Source organism: Clytia hemisphaerica, unplaced genomic scaffold (genome assembly GCF_902728285.1).
Source record: "Clytia hemisphaerica strain Z4C2 unplaced genomic scaffold, Clytia hemisphaerica genome assembly, whole genome shotgun sequence".
Lineage (NCBI taxonomy): Eukaryota > Metazoa > Cnidaria > Hydrozoa > Leptothecata > Clytiidae > Clytia > Clytia hemisphaerica.
In genome coordinates this window covers 111399-132317 of record NW_027103556.1, presented here as the reverse complement: position 1 = coordinate 132317, position 20919 = coordinate 111399, and the positions used below count along the sequence as shown (strand labels likewise).

The 20919-nt window shown below is 34.3% G+C and overlaps 1 protein-coding gene across 3 annotated transcripts; it reads right to left on the bottom strand.

The window, feature by feature from the left end:
• Positions 1-1435: 1435 nt before the first annotated feature.
• Positions 1436-19385, bottom strand: LOC136800500 (uncharacterized). 3 transcript variants are annotated; one of them, XM_067057156.1, is made up of 2 exons: positions 12826-13051; positions 1436-3416 (listed from the first exon to the last, which is right to left on the bottom strand). In XM_067057156.1, exon 2 carries the CDS (start codon positions 3412-3414, stop codon positions 2629-2631), a length of 786 nt encoding a protein of 261 aa, XP_066913257.1. In that variant the 5' UTR covers positions 3415-3416; positions 12826-13051; the 3' UTR covers positions 1436-2628. The 3 variants fall into 3 exon arrangements, with proteins under 3 accessions (XP_066913257.1, XP_066913258.1, XP_066913259.1); XM_067057157.1 differs by lacking the exon at positions 12826-13051 and adding an exon at positions 7301-7383; XM_067057158.1 differs by lacking the exon at positions 12826-13051 and adding an exon at positions 19318-19385 and having other exon boundaries at positions 2486-3416.
• Positions 19386-20919: the final 1534 nt, after the last annotated feature.

The window sequence follows — 20919 nt, the reverse complement described above, 5'->3', positions numbered from 1 at the left end:
ACGTTTTTTCTAAAATTGATAGGTCAACGCTTTACTTTCTGAAAGCAGACTCGAGCCCAGTTGCTTAGACCATGTTCGAACGTTACGTTTTCGTATCACTCCGGTGTGGTTTTTGTTACGGATAGGAAGTGGTCATACTCATTTCGGAACGTTTCGGAGCAAGAAAACGGAGCAGTTCCGTTCCGATGAAAATAGTGGAGCGAAACCGTTTCGATCTGTTTTGCTGTGTAACGTCTTCTTTTTTGACGTTCAGGTTCACCAACTGTTTCGGAACTGTTTCGTTTCAGAGAGAAACGGAACGTAGCGTGTGAAGGTGGTCTTAGTTCGCGCCTTTTTAGGATTCTGATAGTGGTCCATGGCAGTAAAATCAACAAGGTGATGCATAAGTGGCTCTGGGCACGAGATTGTTCCGAAAGTAAATATTTTCATTATTATTTGAACATATTAAGTGTTCCAAAAAAGAAAGCAATTGACCAAAAATTGAAATTTTGACGTTGCTTTTTTACCCTTGTCACAATCTACAAACCTTCCAGGCTCAATTACTTACTTATTTGGCTCTAGGGGAGATAGTACTAGGTTTGTGAAAAACCGAAATTCTGTGAATTTTGGGACCCTTACCGGCTACAATTTTGCCTTTTTAGGGATAAGAAATGATGTTTTTAATTTTAGATATTATGGTTTTTATGACCGATATAGTGGTCCAAAAAGGCACCCTTAACTTGGGCGGCACATACCTGTATCCTCGATTTGCCTAATTAACCTCCCCGGCGAGGGGTAAATCACTCAAAAATTGGTGTACGATAATTTTTGATATTTCTATTTTATTTTTGAGTTATTAAACTGTGTATTCGAGGAGTATGCATCATAAGCTTGTCGATCAGGATTGATAAGGGATAAGGGTAGAGTAGCTATTGACACTTCGGGTCCCGTTCAAAAGAGACTACTCTAAGGTTCCAAATAAACGGCCCCCCCCCGCTTGTTAATTTTTCGAAAATTTTCCAACCCCCCCGGACCCCCCCGTTTATTAATCTCTAAGAATATTTTCAGCTGTCAAAGAGAAGGCCCCTTATTTTGCTCTAAATAGCCTGATTTTAGCCTATTTTTACCTTTTTTTTGGGTTTCAGAAGTACAATTTCCAACCCCCCCGGCAATTAGGTCCCCCCCGTTTATTAAAATCTAGAAAATTTTCCAACCCCCCGTTTATTCGAACCCCCCCCCGTTTATTTGGAACCTAAGAGTACGTTCTGAGCAATGGCTAGCGTTTCAGTCTTCCTTGAAATGAAATTAGCCTGGGTTCAAGGAGGTCCAAAGAGAAATTAGCCTAAACAAGCTAACTATTCGAATGCTCTACACGGTCGATAATACCAAATGAGAATTCAGCCTTAATTCAAGGAGGTCCAGAACCTTAAAAAGATTTAAGGTTTTTTTTCTTCAATTATTTAAAAGAATTTCTGTTTTATTCTTATTAAAGACTTTCGTGAGCAAATAGCACTTAAAATAATACCTTTAAAATACTGATATAATGTTCAAAATAATTTACAATATCAACAAAAGATAATTTCGAAAATAGAAACAACAGTGAAGTGAAGAACACCCCTGTCTCATAAACCTGGTGGAACACCCCTGTCTCATAAACCTGGTAGAACACCCCTGTCTCATAATCCTGATGGAACACCCCTGTCTCACAAACCTGGTGGAACACCCCTGTCTCATAGACCTGGTGGAACACCCCTGTCTCATAAACCTGGTGGAACACCCCTGTCTCATAAACCTGGTGGAACACCCCTGTCTCATAAACCTGGTGGAACACCCCTGTCTCATAGATCTGGCTGAGGTATAAAGATTTCTATCAAAATCCCAATAGGGATAGAAATTTCCCCATCGGGGACAAAAATAATATTTGTCAAATCTTTCGGTGGAAGTGACACAGGGGTGTTTAAGATTTTTTTTTCAGGGTTTGTAACAGAAAAAGGTTAAAGGAGACTGGCAGATCTCGTAGATTTTTCCCCTTGAATAGAAATATTACTTCTCATCTAATAGATGAACCAGTCCTATAAAGTAAAGAAAAACACTAAGAAAATTATCGTCAATACTAATAAAAATTTGGATATAATATTTACAGGGCCCAAATATTTATTTTTCTTTTCCAATCAGGGTTTTTTTTGTCTTGCGGGTGAGAATGCACTGTCAGTTTTAAATGTTTTCGTTACTTCCTTTTCTGCACAAACTAAAAAATATCATTTATTTGCTCAACCTCGTCCCTTGGCTTTATGTCTTTGTGATTGATTGTCTAAATATTTATAACATCCAAAAGGAAACGTCGATGATATAAGCCCCGGTGATTGATAGCGATATGTGTATGACATGAAAAAGTGTTGTTTATCAGGGGGCGACCTCCATGATCTTGTTCATACGGGCGTTGTTGAAGAATGGCGATTCCCCGCCCTCAAAGTCGGATAAACAGTTGTGACACGGAATTTATGTTTGTGGTATTGGTCCAAATCACAAAGTATTTTGTCTCGATTAAATGTCATCACCTCCTCTTACCTCGATCATTCATGTCATATTATACAAGTTCTCATACATTGAAATGGGTTGTATAAATGAGACCAACAAATTTGAAAAAAATCAAATCAAATTATTTTTGACTAAAATGTCTTTGTAGATTTTCATTGTATTTTCCATTTGTGTATTACGTTCTTGTAGGTTCATGATAGTAAATTTCATACCCTCATTTTCTTTGACTAACGCGTCACAACGTCGGCTAACCTCGATTTCTTTCTCGCGGCGTGACTCGCGGGATTTTTTGGCCGCCGCGTTATTACGTTTACGCCTTTCCCAATAACTTTGATCCTTCTGTTCCGCATTTATAAAACGACGTTCCGATTTCCGTACCATTGGGGCGGGTTTGTAATTGTATGATTTGGGGCGTCCGATATTATTCATATCGCCCTCAAGGCGTGAACTTTCACTTCCTGTGATACTGGACGTAGGTGAGGGTGCAGAGCTGGTGAACGTGTGATCGGAAACAATGACAGAAACAGGTAATGTCTTTGCTTTAGCTTGCATTATTTCATTATATCTCTTTATTTGACCTTGAAGATCAATTTCGGGTGACGTTCTACCAGAGTGTGACGACCCAGAACTATTTTCCTGGGAGGGACTCATTTCGAATGCGGAACCGCCATCATCAGATGTTTTCAAAACATCGACTTCTTCGATTTCTCTCATGTTGTTATTCTCGTCGGTGTCGGAAGATTCTCTTACGCGATGTAAATAATCACGTGATAATTGAGCTCGTTGTTCGTAGTATGTGGCGCGGTCACGTGAAATGTTGAGATATGTTTTCTGTCCGGTTTCAAGTCTGTTGCAGAAATTATCTATACGTGCTATATGAGGGACTAACCATTCCATTTCTAAAAGGAAAAACAAGTAATACTTTAATGGACCTACCTATTTATAAAACGAATAATTAGAATTTAATGGAAGTAATGTATAATTTTAAATTTCGATTTATATATCTATTGGAACGGAGAAAGCAATTAAGAAACGCATCGATGTTTAACGGTGAAAGAAAAATAATATCGACACTTTAATCAATCATTCAGAGAAAATTAAAACTGAGAAAATCTCAAAAAACCGCTTTTTTCGGGACATTTCCGGTTCTAGCGGCCGGAAAAATTTCTTTTCGAAAATTGGGCTCTGTCACATTTTGGGCATTGCCATTTACATCATTGTGCAAAAAATCATGAAATCTGTCGAGTATAAGTTGAAAAAATGAAGGAAAACCGTTTTACGCCGGTTTTCGGCTGTTCCGGCGATTTTTAAGGAGTTCCGGATTCAAAGGATGATTTTTTGGAAATCAAACGATGCTAAGTTTTGGGCATCATCATAAAGAACATTTTTCTGTAAAGAAACAATTAAATAAGTTGAAAAAATGTGACGGAAATGTGAAAAAACGACGATTTCCGGCACATTTCCGGTTCTACAGACCGGAAAAATTTTTTTTTCGGCAAACGGTTTTCGACACCTTTTCGGCAGTACTAATGTGCATCTATGTGCAAAAAATCGCAAAAAACTAATGATAAAATCTCGAGAAAATCTCAAAAAACCGCTTTTTTCGGGACATTTCCGGTTCTACCGGCCGGAAAAATTTTTTTTCGAAAATTGGGCTCTGTCACATTTTGGGCATTGCCATTTTACATCATTGTGCAAAAAATCATGAAAATCTGTCGAGTATAAGTTGAAAAAATGAAGGAAAACCGTTTTTACACCGGTTTTCGCCTGTTCCGGCGATTTTTAAGGAGTTCCGGATTCAAAGGATGATTTTTTTGGAAATCAAACAATGCTAAGTTTTGGGCATCGTCATAAAGAACATTTTTCTGTAAAGAAACAATTAAATAAGTTGAAAAAATGTGACGGAAATGTGAAAAAAACGACGATTTCCGGCACATTTCCGGTTCTACAGACCGGAAAAAATTTTTTTTCGGCAAACGGTTTTCGACACCTTTTCGGCAGTACTAATGTGCATCTATGTGCAAAAAATCGCAAAAAACTAATGATAAAATCTCGAGAAAATCTCAAAAAACCGCTTTTTTCGGGACATTTCCGGTTCTACCGGCCGGAAAAATATTTTTTTCGAAAATCGGGCTCCGTCACATTCGAGGGTTTATAGTAATGCACCTTTGTGCAAAAAATCAGAAAAATTGAATGAGCCAATCTCGAGAAAAGTTGGTAACTAACTAACTAACTAACTAACTAACTAACTAACTAACTAACTAACGAACACGGGTTAATTTATAGGACCTCCACCCCACCGGGGTAGGTCCAAAAAAGAATATATCAATACACTGGAGTCTCTAGTACTCGAGCCTCAATTTTTCTTGTCCTTCCAGTTAGCAACACCCTCTAAATCAGTCTCCATACCTTAAAGGAAGAAATTTTGGCGGAAAGAAAATTTGGAGGATTTGGTCATAAGTGTTTTTTGAAAATATGATCTCTTTAAGGTGTTTTTGCATTTTTTTGTGCTGTTTTTACGCCATTTTAAGGATAAATTTTTCAGCAAACGCAAAATTGAATTCCCGCCAAATTTAGTCTTTTCGTCCATCCGCCAAATTAAATTCCCTCTAAAAAACTTTTTCAGCCATCCGCCAAATCAAATTCCCGCCAAAATTTCTTCCTTTTTTTCGACCTTTATACTATCACTGTAACGAAAGATAACTTCGTCTACTAGCGCACAAAGGAATTAAACATCAATCATAGTCGAATCATTGCACTACACCAAAACATCGATGAATCTTCCTAAAACTTTCTTTAAATAAATGAATGTTTCAAAAAATAAGAATTAGGACAAGTTATGCAATTTGTTCATCATCATTATTCCGCCTTGAGAATCCTCACTATTCAGAAAGTGTCAATACTGCATTCATCATTCAAAGAAATACATACAAAACAAGAATCAGATAATAAATTTTTGAAGCTTTCGGATGTTCTTAACTTTTTAAGTTTTAAGCCTAAAAATGTTCTTAACATTTTTTATATTCACAATAATGTGTTTATACGATGATGACATAACTATTGTGTTTGAAGATTCGCAAAATTTCACAAATTTAGTAGTCTTGCAAGCTAGGAGGACTAATTCAAACATAGTAGAAAATAAGCAAAAAATAAAATGTAAAATCGTAATTTTTTAATTTTTTTTCAGTTTTTACAAACTGATATTATCCCGTAACAATTATCATGTTATCATATAACACTCATATTGCGGTATTACACAGATTATAAACAACCCCATTCCAGGGGTTTATTTAGACCATGTTCAGACATTACAGTTTCGTATCGCTTAAGGATACAGACACATAATATTTCTACTCAAATACTTGTACTCCTTTCCCAACTGGCACACAACGTTTCAAACGTTTATCTAACGTTATATGGACGTTGTGAATGTTAGAAAAACGTTAAAACAATGTTGTGTGCCAGCTTGTGTGTGTCTAATCTAAATACCAGATATTATTTCGAATATCATATAAGGATATTTATCCGCAGACAGGTGTTTCGTCCTTCTCAGGACTTATGTTTATACTCATTTCTATATCATTAATTTCACGAGATATTACACCATTACACGTGCTACAGAGGAGATGCACAGACCGACATTTATCCGCAGACAGGTGTTTCGTCCTTCTCAGGACTTATGTTTATACTCATTTCTATATCATTAATTTCACGAGATATTACACCATTACACGTGCTACAGACGAGATGCACAGGCCGAAACAGAAATCTGATCTGTGAAGACAGATTTCAAAAATTCAATTCACACGTGAGAAAATAGTTACCATGACATATAACCGGGGCTGGTGGGTACCCAGGCACATGGATGGTTACGGGTATATAGATGCTTTTTTTTAATAAGAATACACTTTATAAGAATGTCCATGATGAAAATGGCCAGAAAATTAAGAATATGCTAAGAATATCACTATCATGGAATTTTGCTACTCAAGCTAAGAATGCCAAAAAGAAAACTTTCAAAAAAAAGGGGATAAGCTTTTGTCATTGATAAGGCTAAATGTCAATAAAATGCCCCGATAAGGGTTCAAAAATTCTCTTAATTCCCATATACAAACTTATAGACTCCTATATCGAAAAAAGATTTGGTTTTACAGAAGCAATGAGGCCAGAGAATAATTATTAAAAGCTGGTTACAGACAAGCGAACGGACGGACGAACATCAGTTAATTTATAGGACCTCCAGGGAAGTTCCAAAAATATGTATTTTTAAGCTTTATACCCGATTATACCTTATGTGATCCTTAAAATTCCTTGAAATTAGGCAATTCCAATCTCCGAATGTTTTTAAATTGTTCTTATTTCTTATTGATTTTGAGCCTCGTTGTTCTTATAAAAAAAGCGTATTTGATATTAGATTGAGATTTTGGGTTTGCTCACACTTAGTTAAAGTGTAGATTTTTTATAAGAGCACATATACTTTCTTGAGTAGTTACACCCCTGTTTTTTTTAAATACACGTTTTTTTATAAGAACAAATCATGTAAGAACATAAGGTTTCGATGGCCGAAATTTTAAGAACAAGTTTATTAAGAACATTTTAAGGCTTCGCAGAATGTAAAACACCCAATTCTTTTTAGAAAATCGTACAACAATACTCATAAGATGGTGAAAATAAGAACATTTTAAGACAATATTTAGGCTTAATATTTTGAATGTTCTTATATAAAAAATAATGTAATTTATTGAAGACTAATTCTGATAAGGAAGAACAAAAACATACTTACACATTACATATGATTGATTTCTTCGTAAAACATCAAAAACTCCAAAAATTTTATATATTTAACTAATTTTTTTCATGAAATAATCTCTGAATATAATCAAAGAATAAAATATGATCAATTTTCTTTTTCAAAGAAATACCTATAAAATCTTCTGTAAATTTTTCAAAAATAGCTACCAACCAAACAAAAAAAAACGGCCCCAAGAATTCTGGAGAAGTTCAAGGAAGAATTTCGTTATATACAGTAATATGACCTAATATTATATAATGTACAGTATGTTATCATCGACCAAACAGCTTAGAATATTATATTCGAAATTTTCCAGAATACGAAATAAAATTCACTTATGTAATAAATACTAAACGAACACTCGGTCATCTCTAAACTACAAAATCTATCAAACCATCATAGTTATCCAAAAAAAAGAGGATTTTGATATTTGAGATTTCCCCAGAAGAAACAAAATTCACTTATATAATATTATAGTTCAGAAATTGAACAATGAAGTTAGTTGTCGGACTTATGTAATGCGAACACCATACAATAATACAAAGAAGTTACTTGTCATTATTATAATTTTTATCCAGCCCAAAAAACTCTGGAAAACATTTCAGATTATCTAGAAAACACAAGTACACATTAAAGTTCCTTGTACACACACACAATTATGTAATGAGAGTGAAACACGAATATTTTACAGAAACGATATAGCATAAGTTTATAGATATAAGTTGAGTGTAATATCCTTTGGCCGACAAAAACAAAATACTGTACTACGAAAACTACAGAGATTGAAAATTACATAACACAAAAAAGACAACTTTCCTTCTATTGTATTCATAGCCTAACTGAGGATTTTTTATTTTGATAGCAAGGAGAATTTCATAATCAATAAGTCATAACAACCCTACGGAGGAGTGTTCTCTTTATTCATTAATTATGATTAATATTATATAACAAATTTTGTGGCTTTGTTCTCCTACGTTTGGCTTTTTTATGAAGATTTTCTATAATCTCTCTTCTCTTTTGTCTTTAGTGAGGAATTGCTATATCTAAACTATTTTTAAGTTCGGACCGCCTACGTAATACTACAAAACCGCGCGGACAAAGTGCACGCTCTTTTATATAAGAGCAAATATAACGCAAACATAAGGCTTCGAGGCTAAAAAAACGTTAAGAAAAAAACCTTCAGATTCCACCGAAGATAATTTGAGAAGTTCCTTAAATTGCGCGAAATCCGTAATGACCGTAATCTTAGTCCGATTTTTTGCTTTTCTCCCATAATCGGAAATCGGGGAAACCTTATTCCAAAAATCGGAAAATCGGGCAAATATTTTTTGGGAAATTTTTTTTGAATAATTAACGAAAATGCGTGACTTAGAAATCAAATTGTTCAAAAATTGCGTAAGACAATGTGGGAAAGCGTCATTCTCACTGTCAATGCATGCTAGTTGGCACCTCTGTAATAAATACTACTCTATTCCTCTCCGATAGCAAACGGCCCGCCCCTTTAGAGCTGCAGTTGACTGCAGTCTTACTAGACGATGCTATCGTCCGTTTAAAGTAAATGCGAGAAAGAGTTAGGGCGTCAGGGTGGTTTACGGGTAAAAAGTGGCGGTAGAGTTTTGGAACACTGTAAACATCTCCGCCACTGCTTACTCCACCCGAATTTATCACGCCTCTCCTAAACTATTCCCTTTTTAGTGATCTTGTGTAGACGATAGGATCGTCTACAGTCTTACTTGGTCGATCTTCTACTATAGCATAGTCTAATGTTGACGTAGTACACAATGTCAACACTCAAAATAGCTAAGGAAAACGGAGGTTAAACTCTGTTTATTTTATAATAAAGATTACTAACAGGGTAAGCGCAAATCAAATTATGTAACACTTATAGAGATGTAACTTTAAAAATCATTGTTTATTTTCAAAATAAAACACTTTGCTTCATGTCATCATACCGTGTGTGTTTTATTCATGCAATGTCTTCTGACATTACACCACGGAACACGGAACGGACCCAATAACTATTGTGAGTGACATAAAACCAGTACACCCCTGTCTCACAGCCCCGGTGAAACTTTTTCCTACAGCAAGGATAAAAATTTCTATTGAAATCTCAATGGGGATAAAAATTCTATTGTTCCAAGGTTAAAAAATTCAATGGGGGTGGTTTTGAAGTCCAATTTCTAAACGATGAACTGACTCCCTGAACCGTACTTAACATTTAGCCCTCCTTTTTCGAATATTTGTAGCCCCAGCGGGAAAATAGAATCTACCACCTTCAATTACAATTCTCGAAGATAGCCTAGATAGCCTCATATTCAGAATCTTTAAGCTTTAGATGTTCAGGCTTACTACATAGACCGAAAGTCTTAAATTTTGGACAGATACTCAGACACGTTTTTTTTAATAAGCCTTCGGATTTTCTTAACTTTTTGGATTTTTCAGCCTTAAAATGTTCTTAACATGTTCTAATTTTCACCATTTTGTGACAATTTTTACCCATTTTCCTAAGAAATCGGGTGTTTTCGAGTCCACAAAGCCTTAAAATGTTCTTAACTTATTGTTAGCATTTTTGCCATTGAAGCCTTATGTTCTTATATAGTTTGTTCTTAAAAAAATGTGTATGCAAGCATGCATTGATGCATTAATTTTCATTGCTATCCTATGCGTTCTTTAAAAAATTGTTCCAGTATTATGCAAAAAAACTTTGACAAGTTTTTGGGGGTTTTATTGGGTTAACTATTTAACTAAAATGTTGGTCTAAAGTGACTGAAAGTGAAGCAAAAAGTCAGACTATATCTAAAAATCACTGAAACTTTTTACAATGAAGATATTTTAGCTCTTAGAAATGTTTTATGAATGTTTCAAAATTCTATCTATTTCATAATTTGGAGATTTCCCCTTGGCAAACGGTTTCTGACGCTAATTTGAAATAAATTTAAAAAAAGAAGAAAATCTCGGAAAATCAATAGGTGAATAGATTTATTTAGAGTTCTTCCTCAAAAAGAGCACTCTATGAATAATAAAAGTAAATTAAAGATTTATTACCATTCGAAATAAATTTAGTTAAAAATGGTAATTTACATAACTTTAGAAAAAATGATGAAGTGCCAGAATGGGTATGATATCACACATTTAGTTGAACAGCAACAAAAATAAGCGAATTTTAGTTTTGAAATCGAGGTTAAAAAACAAGGGAAAAATAATGGTTATTATGGTTCAAGGTTTCATTTCCTATTCAATAGTTTCATCTCTCGCCCTTTCGCGTGGGCCCCGGCGAGCCATTTTGAGTGAGGGGGCCAACATTTTTGAAAAAAATGTCGCCCACCATGGTTGGGCGAGGAAGAAATTTTTTTCACTTTTTACACCTTAAAACGATATCTAATTGGGGAGAATAATAGTTTTTGTGGTTCGATTTGGTCTAAAACCAGCTTAAAAAAGTAACTCTTAAAAACGTATGACATGGTCTACCAAAAAGTGGGGGGGGGGGCATGAACGTGGATTTACCAACTGACGGTATGTGCGGCAAAAAAAATTGGCTTTTAGAATCGCACCCTTACAGTGCAGAAAAAAATCGGTGAAATTCATACCCTTACAGTGCATTTTTTCAAATTTTAAACTCTTTTAGAGCAAAAAAAAAATCACGATTTTCGAGCAAAGATTTGCTGAAATTTCCAACCTTACAGTGCATTCCTGATGTTTTGAAAAACATACCCTTAACCGCCGCACATACCCGTCGACCTGACTGCCCCCCCCCGGGTTTACTCTACACAAATCCTTAAAACGTTCTTAACTTGTTCTTAAGATTTTGGCCATTGAAGACTTGTGTTCTTATATAGTTTGTTCTTATAAAAAAAATTATCTTATTTTCTTTTAACGTCCTTCATTGTTTTATTCAAAAATTCTTATAAAAAATATCATCGCCCTGTTGAATATTTATGATTTCCCCTTTCTCAACCAACTCAAAGTTTCATAACAAAAATGGAAAATCTTTATTTTTATCAGTAAAATAATAATACTTTTTAAACTATTATAAACTTAGCTTTAAAAAAAGGCTCATCAAACGAGCTTTTTGGTTCCGTCTAGAGTTCAACTCAAGGCTTATTTTGATATTTTCATTTCCTTTCGGGCAATACAAAATATTAAACTTTACTATCTTGGAAAAGATAAAGGGGATCTCCAGACAGGATTTGACTTGGTTCTCAACAGGGTAACTCATATAGATTATCCAATAAATATCTAGTTCACAGTTCATATCTAGTTTACTAATCAAGCCAATCAAGCTAATCAACTTTCGAAAACTCAAAAACACAAAGACGGGGGTAACTCTTGGATAGGAAATTTTATATGCCATTAGCATCCCCTATATCAAAATAATCAGAGGGAATGCGTGCAGCCTAGGATAACCTTTGGCTTCAATTATATTAAATTTCTTATCATATTTCTTTTCATGTAATTGGAAACTGATGTTTCGCCCTTTAATTGAAAGATAACTTTTTTCTCTCGCAAATCCCCCTCCTTGAAAAAAACGTTTGATTTTTAAAAATGTTTTCGATAAGTATAAACGTATAAACGTCGTAATTATCAGAGAGAAAAAGCTTTTTAGCAAGCGGAGAATTATTACACAAAATAACTAACGAGAGAGAATGATAAAGAATTTTCACAACTTGGTAGGATGAAGTCTTCGAAGTCTTTTTTTATTCTTCCCCGTTTCCTTCGCAACTGAATCAAAATCAACGAAGTCTCAGCTACAGTATAAAAGAATTCCCAAAAAGGGACAACGCGGAAAAATTGGGTATTCGAAAGTACTTACTTACAGCTTACAGCTATATTTTATCCTTTTTAAAGATCTCTTTAAAAATTAAAATGTGGCGTAAACAATCACTAAATCGTGGCTGTAATGGTGAGAGCTACACGTTCTTTTTATAAGAACAAAATATATAAGAACATATGGCTTCGTTGGCCAAAATGTTAAGAACAAATTAAGAACATTTTAAGGCTTTGTGGACTCAAAAGCACCTTATTTCTTAGGAAAATGGTCAAAAATATTCACAAAATGGTCCAAATAAGAACATGTTCAGAACATTTTTAGGCTTCAAAATTTTTGGATGTTCTTTAAAAAAAAACGTGTAATGCAAGCGAATGATATGTTTGTGCGTTCGAGTCTGGCTAAATCTGTTGGTTTTCCAACTTTGCATATAGCTAGTAAGACAACATGAGAGCGACTGTATATGCAATAATCAAAAGGGAAAAACTCTTATTCCTGATTAGGAGTACTGGAGCATAAAAATAAATTTTGAGAGGTATTGCAACCAGAAGAGACCGGAAAACCACAAATTACTCAAGTGCATCTTTTAGGTCATTTATTTTGCATAAAAATGCTAGTAAGTCAAGACATAAATTAGAATTTTTGATTACAGTGTGGAATACATCTTTTAGGGCAAGAAAGCCAAAAGTTTAGAGACGAAAAATTAATAAATAAAACGATAATAATATTATCGTAAACGGTATAAACTCACTTTGTAAAATGGGGTTTATCGATTCTGGTATGAAGAAAGATGATTTTTTCGTTTGAATAACTTCGTCTTTATATGTTGTTTCAACAGCAATACAATTTCCAGTAAAAAAAATTCAAAAATTATGTCAGTATTGTCACCGTCTAATGTGATGTAATTCTTATAACTTTAACTTTCAACTTTCAAACACATATATACTATATTTTTATTCTCTAGACAAAGAAAATATATTATAGAAAAGGAGATTTCTCTTTGCTTTCCCCTTTTTCTGTCTTAGTAGCCAAGCAAAATTCTAATGTTATGCAATAGTCTATATCACTATATGACGAGAAATGGAGATTTTCGTCTGAGCCAATCATTATTAAATTGCATAATTTGCCTAGCCAATCAGCGTTCAGTACCACATTACAACGACCAATCAGATGGCGAGATTTATTCAATTATTAATTTCCAATTGTTCCCAATTCTCTTCTATTTTTAATTTAACTTTTTACACTTTATTCTTGTATGTTATAAATGATTGATATCATTTTATATTTCTTTCGAGGTTTTAAATCCGCATAAACAAACTATATAAGAACACAAGGCTTCGATGACCAAAATATTAAGAACAAGTTAAGAACATTTATAAGGATGTGCAGACTCTAAAACACCTAATTTGTAAAGAAAATGGACAAAAGTACTCACAAAATGGTAAAAATAAGAACATGCTAAGAACATTTTATCAGGCTTAAAACTCAAAAAGTTAAGAACATATCCAAATGATGTTCTTAACTGAAATGTTCTTATGAAAAAAAAGTTTCGCATATGGCGAGAGATCTCCTTTTCGTGATTAGAAAAAAACTTTCACCCCCCTCTCAATGGCTAAAATAGTTTTCTCTAAGCTCAAAACAAGAAAGAGAAGCCAATATTCCTTATTGAAGCATGCAACATTCTAAGGTGTTTGCAGGAAAATCCTCTTTTTGAGTGCGATGCTGAAAAAGGTTTTTGAATAACATTTGAAAGGACATAACGTACCTTACGTACCTACTACTATTTCCCTAAAGTTAGTCTTCGACCGCAATCAGAGGTGAACCCAAGGTTTCCCTTTTCGACAGCTGTTAACCCGAAGGTAGGGGAGGGCACAACACTTTCTCTCTGGATTACTCCACTTTCCATTGATCTTTCTCCTAATTGCTGAGCATCAAGCAGAGAGGCATCAAGTACCATTGTGTACCATTATCGTACTAACTACGAAGTCTTTGCTATGACCCGACCAGAAATTAAATCCACCGCATGATCTAGCGCACCGCAACCAGATGCTCTCGGTCATGAAAAATCTACATGTGTTCTCTTTTCAAGACACGATAGTTTGAACTCTCTAAAAATTGGCTCCTAAACGATTCTTACGTTGAATTTTTTTGTTTTATTGTTTGTTTGTTAATTTTCGTGATTTTTTTTGACAGAAAGAAAGGGTTCGCATTTACTTTAAAACGAATGAACTTAAGTTTCTATTAGTCAATTTTTAAAATAAAAGAGGAAATACAACTAAATGTCATCATAACGGTTTCCAAACTAAAAGTTTGATATGATCAAAGAAACAGAATACTACATAATAAATATCCTATTTTCCAAAACTGAAAACAATAGGAAACAATAGGAAGAACAATAGTAGTGTTTTTAAAAATAGGACATTTATTATGTGATTATCTGTTAAAAAGTTCATTTCAATACACCTTTTCGACCATAGTCGCGCGGGCATTTTTTTGTCCGCTTTATCCCACTAAAACCGTCCCAATCCTTTTTTCGCATCAATAGACAATAGAAAAATGCGTCAAAAAAGGATTGGGACGGTTTTAGTGGGATAAAGCGGACAAAAAATGCCCGCGCAACTACGGTCGAAAAGGTGTATTATAAATAATAGTTTAAATTGTCATAATATTTTCGAATTTTCGAATTTGTTACCCACAAAATGACAAATATGTAGGAATACTTCAAAAGCAGCTTGAAACTCAAAAAGTTAAGAAAATTCAAGTTCTTTAAGCAAGCGTATATTTGCTTGATTTAGTTGCAGCACACCCAACTTTTTGTTGTCTGTACACAAACCGGCAGGTCCAAAATGCATAAAACATAATGCATATTGCATAATGCATAATGCATAATATTTGAAAAATGTCAATTTTAGAGGCTATAATAAGGAGAATCTGAGAGATAATACTTTCAACAAAACAAATATACCATTTTCAACCAGAAAATAAAGGGTAGAAAGCTGCAAACTTGAATTTTGGATGATGAAGTAAGTCCATGATCCAGTGAAAATGCTTGTCGCCATTTTGATTTTCATAGTTGTATTTTACAGAACGTAGTATAGTGTAGAAAAAACACGAAAATATCTCCTCCGTATATTACTTTTCTTACTCGAAAACGTAAATTTTATAGCAAGATCTTTATTCTGGGTTTTCTCAGAGATCTTTTCGAACAATTGCTAATAAAGTTCAACGGGTTTTCCCTCTTAAAAATCATTAACCAATGTGGATGCTTTTTCAAAGAAAACACCAAAGAAAAGAAAAAAGACTTCGAATCTTTTTACATTCGAATGTTTATGTTTACCTTTTTTGAGAAATAAGAAGCTGCATCTTCTTATTATTTATGCTGATGGAAAACCCTTTGTTGTTATGATTCGAATGTTTTCTCTTTCGTTCTGATTCGAAAAGTAAACATCATCTTTGGGGAAATCCCCGGAATCCCTCTAATTGGAATGTTTACTTAAGAAACTCTTCTAAAGAGGTTTTCGCAGTTTTTGCCTCTACAAAGGAGAGTTTTAGAAAATAAAAAATCGTTCTGTAAATTACACAATACTATTATGCATTATGCAATATGCATTATGTTTTATGCATTTTGTACCTGCCGGTACACAAACCCAGTATCTAAGACTAATTTCAAAATTCAATGCTGTAGAGGGTCTGTTGTCATTGGCGCAAGCGGGAGGAGTGCTCTTTTAGTGAACTAAACTTACCTTGCAAAATCAAGTAGATATTCAATGATAAAGAGGTACGGAGGTAAATCAAATTTGTCGTACTTGTCAAGAAAACAAATCAAAACTGGCCAAGAACCAACAAGCCATCTTTGTACATTTTTGTTTGTTTTGTTTTGATTTTGACAGATGACAGCAGACGATTCGAATAAAAATGTTCGAACGTTCGACGAATACATGTTTTTTTTTTTATAAGCAAGTGTATGCCCCTTGGTCAGGCTCGTGTATGCTTAAGTTCTCAAAGCATCCAGGCATAGTTTATGCTTATTATATGCTTAAGAATTATGCTCTATGATTCACCCCGAGCCAAGTTTTTTAATGAAATTTCAGAAATTTTGTAAAAAATTTGTTCAGATTTTGGGAGCAGTGGAATGTAGCTAGCCGTGGAATGTCTTATTTTTTACTTGACCTCTACCAAACCAGTTAAAAATGAAACAAAAACAGATAAAAATTACCACTTGAAAAATATTTTAGGCTGACATATATGCTCATATTATGCTTAGGAATTCTGCAAATCTGAGCCTTCATATGCTTATAAGCGTTATGCTTATAAAAAAAAAAACATGTATCGTTTGATTTTTTAAAGCACCATTTACATTAGAAGAACTAGAAGGAAAGAAAGTGCGTTGCGCTGGGCGGCGGGTGTTGTGTCGCCGTGGTTGGGGTGGTGTGTTTGGGGTATTATTCATAAAGCTTACAACCCTGTCTCTTTTATCAATTCTATCAGAGTGTCTCTTTATTTTGCTAGCAACTTGCGAATTGAGGTAGAGGAATAGTCTGGATCGCTTCGCAAACGTTATATAATAATACGGCTAGTTTCAGCCTACATTTAATTATACATAGATTGTAGACCCACCCTGGAAAGGTTAGTGGTCAAGCCAAGAACACTTTCTTTTTTAATAAGAACAGTTTAAGAATGGTACTTCTTGAATGGCTAGAAATTTAAGCCAATTTAGGGCCATATTAGTAAAAGTAGGCTACTAGACCTGGAATACCCCAGTTCTGTCCTAGCAACAGGAACATAAATATTAAGGCTCAAAATTCCAACAAAAGAACAGGCGAGCCTCATAAAAAAGACTAGTTTTTTTAATGTTAGCTAGAATTCTCAAAAAATACCTTAGAATCAAAGAAAAAACAACTTTGGCGTTTTTTTCTGTTTCTGATATAGAATCTTATACTTATATAATTCATCTTCATAACTTTAGGAAGAGAAATTTATTACAAAACATAATAACAAGACATAACTTTGAAATGCGAAAATCCCGGGAAAATCCTCATCTATCGTATTTCCAAATCAAAACAACCTTTTTTGACATACTATAAGATCATTTACATTATTTTTGAAGACTTCAAATGTTCATAACCTTTTTAGTTGATGTTCATAACTTTAGTTTAGTTTTACTTTGGCCAAAATCTTAAGAACAATATAAGAATATGTAAAAGCCATAGTGTCCTCCAGGGTTTGTTCCCCCCACCAAATTCTTGATTTTTTTAAATATCCCCCCTCTTTCCCCCCCCCTATGACTTTTCAGTTTTTTAGTTTCCCCCCTCTTTTTTGCTTTCCCCCCAGAAAATTCTGAAAATATCATTTCCCCCCCATATACCCGTATAAATTTCTCAAATTTCAACCTGACACAGACGTAAAATTTTGCTGCAAAAGGAATACTAGACAAAATAGAACGAAAATTGGTTAATTTTCAATCATGATCTAATCACATGATATCATGTGGACTGACCTTGGTTGCTGAGATAAAATTGAAGTGATTTCACACTTCCCCCGACCAAATTTGCCAACTATCGATGTCCCCCCCCTCTTTTTTTCCCTCCATACTATTCAAATTTTCATTTTCCCCTCTCACCCATTCAAAACTGGAAAATTGATCCCCCCCCCCTTTATAAAGGGGGGGGGAGGACACTATGAAAAGCTTAAAGGCTTGGGAGTTGGGACACACTCAATTTTGTCCCTAGGACAATGGAGCAAAATTGATTCGAATCAATCGTCTTTTGGGTATTTCGCTCACTTTTCGTCCCATTAGACAAAAAAAGAAACCATGAGACACGTACTTTTTTTCTTGTGTTGGTGGGATGGAGCATGTTGCATTGCACCAACGCGAAAAAAACTTCTCGTGTGTCCCAAGCCTTAACTCGCTGTTCTCATAAAACATATAAAAACGTGTAGCACGAGTGCATTCGACATTGCGGCTAATAGTACACCTTTTCGACCGCAGCCGCCAATTGCCGCGCGGGCATTTTTTGTCCGTTTTATCACCATAAAACCGTCCCACTTTTTTTTTCGCACCTACAAAAAGGTGTCAAAAAAGTATTGGATCGAGCTTAGGGGATAATTGAATAATTGGCACGCGCCTGAACGCGTGACTACGGCCGAAAAGGTGTATTTGTTCTGGTAGAACAAAAATTACATAATGAACTGAAAATGAAACAATATGTACATTTCACAACAATAGTAATGGATCATCACTAACGACTCATTAAAGATAATTACTAACTAACCATAAAAACGTCAGCAAGTCATTTAAAACAGAAGAAGTAGCAAAAAGTATTTTGCTGAAGGGTAGTAATTGAAGTGAAACACCTACATAAAGCTAAGAGAATCTTTCGGAGTGCAATATTTTCCCGTTGAATTTAAACGGGAGATATAAACAAATTCAATTTTCCAGTGGGCTGAAATTTGTAAGGTTCTTTCCCGTCGGGGACGAAATTTTGGCCAAACTTTCAGTGAGACGGGAATCACATCGGCTCTGTGACACAGGAGTGTATACATACACACGTTATTTGGGATTTTAAACAGCTAGGTCTTACATAGATTTTATTTTGATGCCTCAAAATATGCCATCACATTGAATTTTAGCGCTTACCCTTGAAAACTTGAATGCTGGGCAAAAAATCATGCCTTAACATTTAACGGCTTTAACGTTTTTGTCCGTTTTAAAAATGAGAAAGATTTTGCTCAAAAGTTTTGTTTGTTTTTTACACTTAAAACAACAAATTTAGAACATATATCCAACCCCAGGCCTACTGAATGGCTGAACTTGAGGCACTTTAAAGCGAACCAGCGAACAAGCGAATAGTAAGAATATTATAAAAACCGTTAAGCTTGAAAATCACGAAAAATGAAGAACGTCAGAGACTCAGTCAAAATTTTATGTTTTTGTATTGTTTACAGTTGATGCTCCCTAATTCGATTTTCAAGGGGAATCTCAGTGATTTTTATCGAATAAGGGAGAGTATCGAATAGTAGAGCGTCGTTTATAAGAGTTTCTTGTTGACAGGGACTTTCAATATTGTCGAAGCGTATCAAATAGTAGAACGTCGAATTAGTACTTCAAAAGCTAGAAATGGGAAAAAATGACGACCCAATTGGCACAAAACGTTGTTCCAACGTTCATCCAACGTTATATGGACGTTGTGAACGTTAAATAAACGTTGAATCAACGTCGTGTGCCAGCTGGGGAGGTTCGTACCTTTTTTCTGGAAATAAGTTCTGTTTTTCTTTTACTTCTGTTTCAAGTTTCGCTTTCAAACCTTGTACAGCCAAAATTTCTTTCCAACTTTGTCGGTTCAATGCTTTTTTTGTTGGTAGCAAAGTCAGCACCATGTTTGATGATTGGTCCGTTCAAACCAACCTAAAAGCCATAAACCAAAACAACCCATTATAAATCACTGAAATCATTTTTTTACGTCAGAAACTGGAGTATGATTGTTTCTCATTAAAGATCTGAAAATTGGATGTTTTTGGCAAAAAACCTTTTTTTATATAAGGACAAGACAATTTTTGATAAGGCTCCGCTGTTGACACTTTAAGCTTAAAATTGTTCTTATTTTGTTCTTATTTTTAGGGCAAAACCAAAAATTTGCTCTTAAAACTCAGGTTTAATTTCTGGTCCAGCATTGTTCTTAAGGTTTTGTATTTTTGAGCCTCGTTGTTCCAAAATTACTGATCTAAAAAATTCTTACAGCTTATACTCAAAAAACAAGATTTTTATTATAAAGCTATTGAAAATACTAATTGAATTGAATTGACATAGAGATAATCTACATACTGTCAAATTACATAATTTTATATAAGTTCTTTAATTACATAGCGAAGGAAAACTCATTAGCAACAAACTATTAATTACAGGTACTTAACATTAAAAGTCATTTACGTAAGTAAATTTGTGAAATAACTTTTCTTGTTGAACACTTCCTAATTTAGCGAAAAGGAATACACGTTTTTTTATAAGAACATCCAAAATTTTTGAAGCCATCGGATGTTCTTAACTTTTGGGGTTTTAAGCCTAAAAATGTTCTTAATTTCACTATTTTGTGACCATTTTTACCTATTTTCCTAAGAAATTGGCCATCGAAGCCTTATGTTCTTATATAGAGAAAATCACAACAAACAAGTGTCCGGGAGAAAGCAGAACAGGTCACAGATACACGTTTTCTTTATAAGAACAAACATATAATAACTACATAAGGCTTCGATGGCCAAAATATTATGAGAACAAGTTAAGAGCTTTTTGGGGCTTTACGGACTCTTAAAATACTTTCTTTTTTACTTTCTTTTAATTTCTTAGAAAAGTGGACAAAAAAAACTCAAAAAATGGCAAAATTAAGAACATGTTAAAAATATTTCAAAACTCAAAAAGTAAAAAAAAAAACGTGTTAAGCACAAATTTTCAAAATTCATCATCTCACTAGAGATTCTAGAATAATTGAAATGAGATTCTATTTCTTTGATAAATCAATAGATATTCAATTCTCAAGGTAATTAAACAAAGCTTTGTAAAAATGAAATTTTTAGGTCATAAAATGTATGTCAAGTAAGAGGGTTTATACTGTTCCACAATTTTAAGAACACACCCAGCTGGCACACAACGTTGTTTCAACGTTCATCTAACGTTATATGGAAGTTGGAAACGTTAGATAAACGTCGAAAAAACGTTGTGTGCCCTGGGCAGTATATTCAAAAGATATTTACCAAAAGTAGGGTATATAGTGAGCAAAACGAATCAATCAAATATGGAATCAATCGAATATTTTTACGAGCCATGCTGAGGTCCCTAAAATCTTGATAGATT

Excerpts from the sequence above, each read along its gene's own strand:
- LOC136800500 (XM_067057158.1), bottom strand. The coding sequence starts at position 3,414 with ATGGAATGGTTAGTCCCTCATATAGCACGTATAGATAATTTCTGCAAC.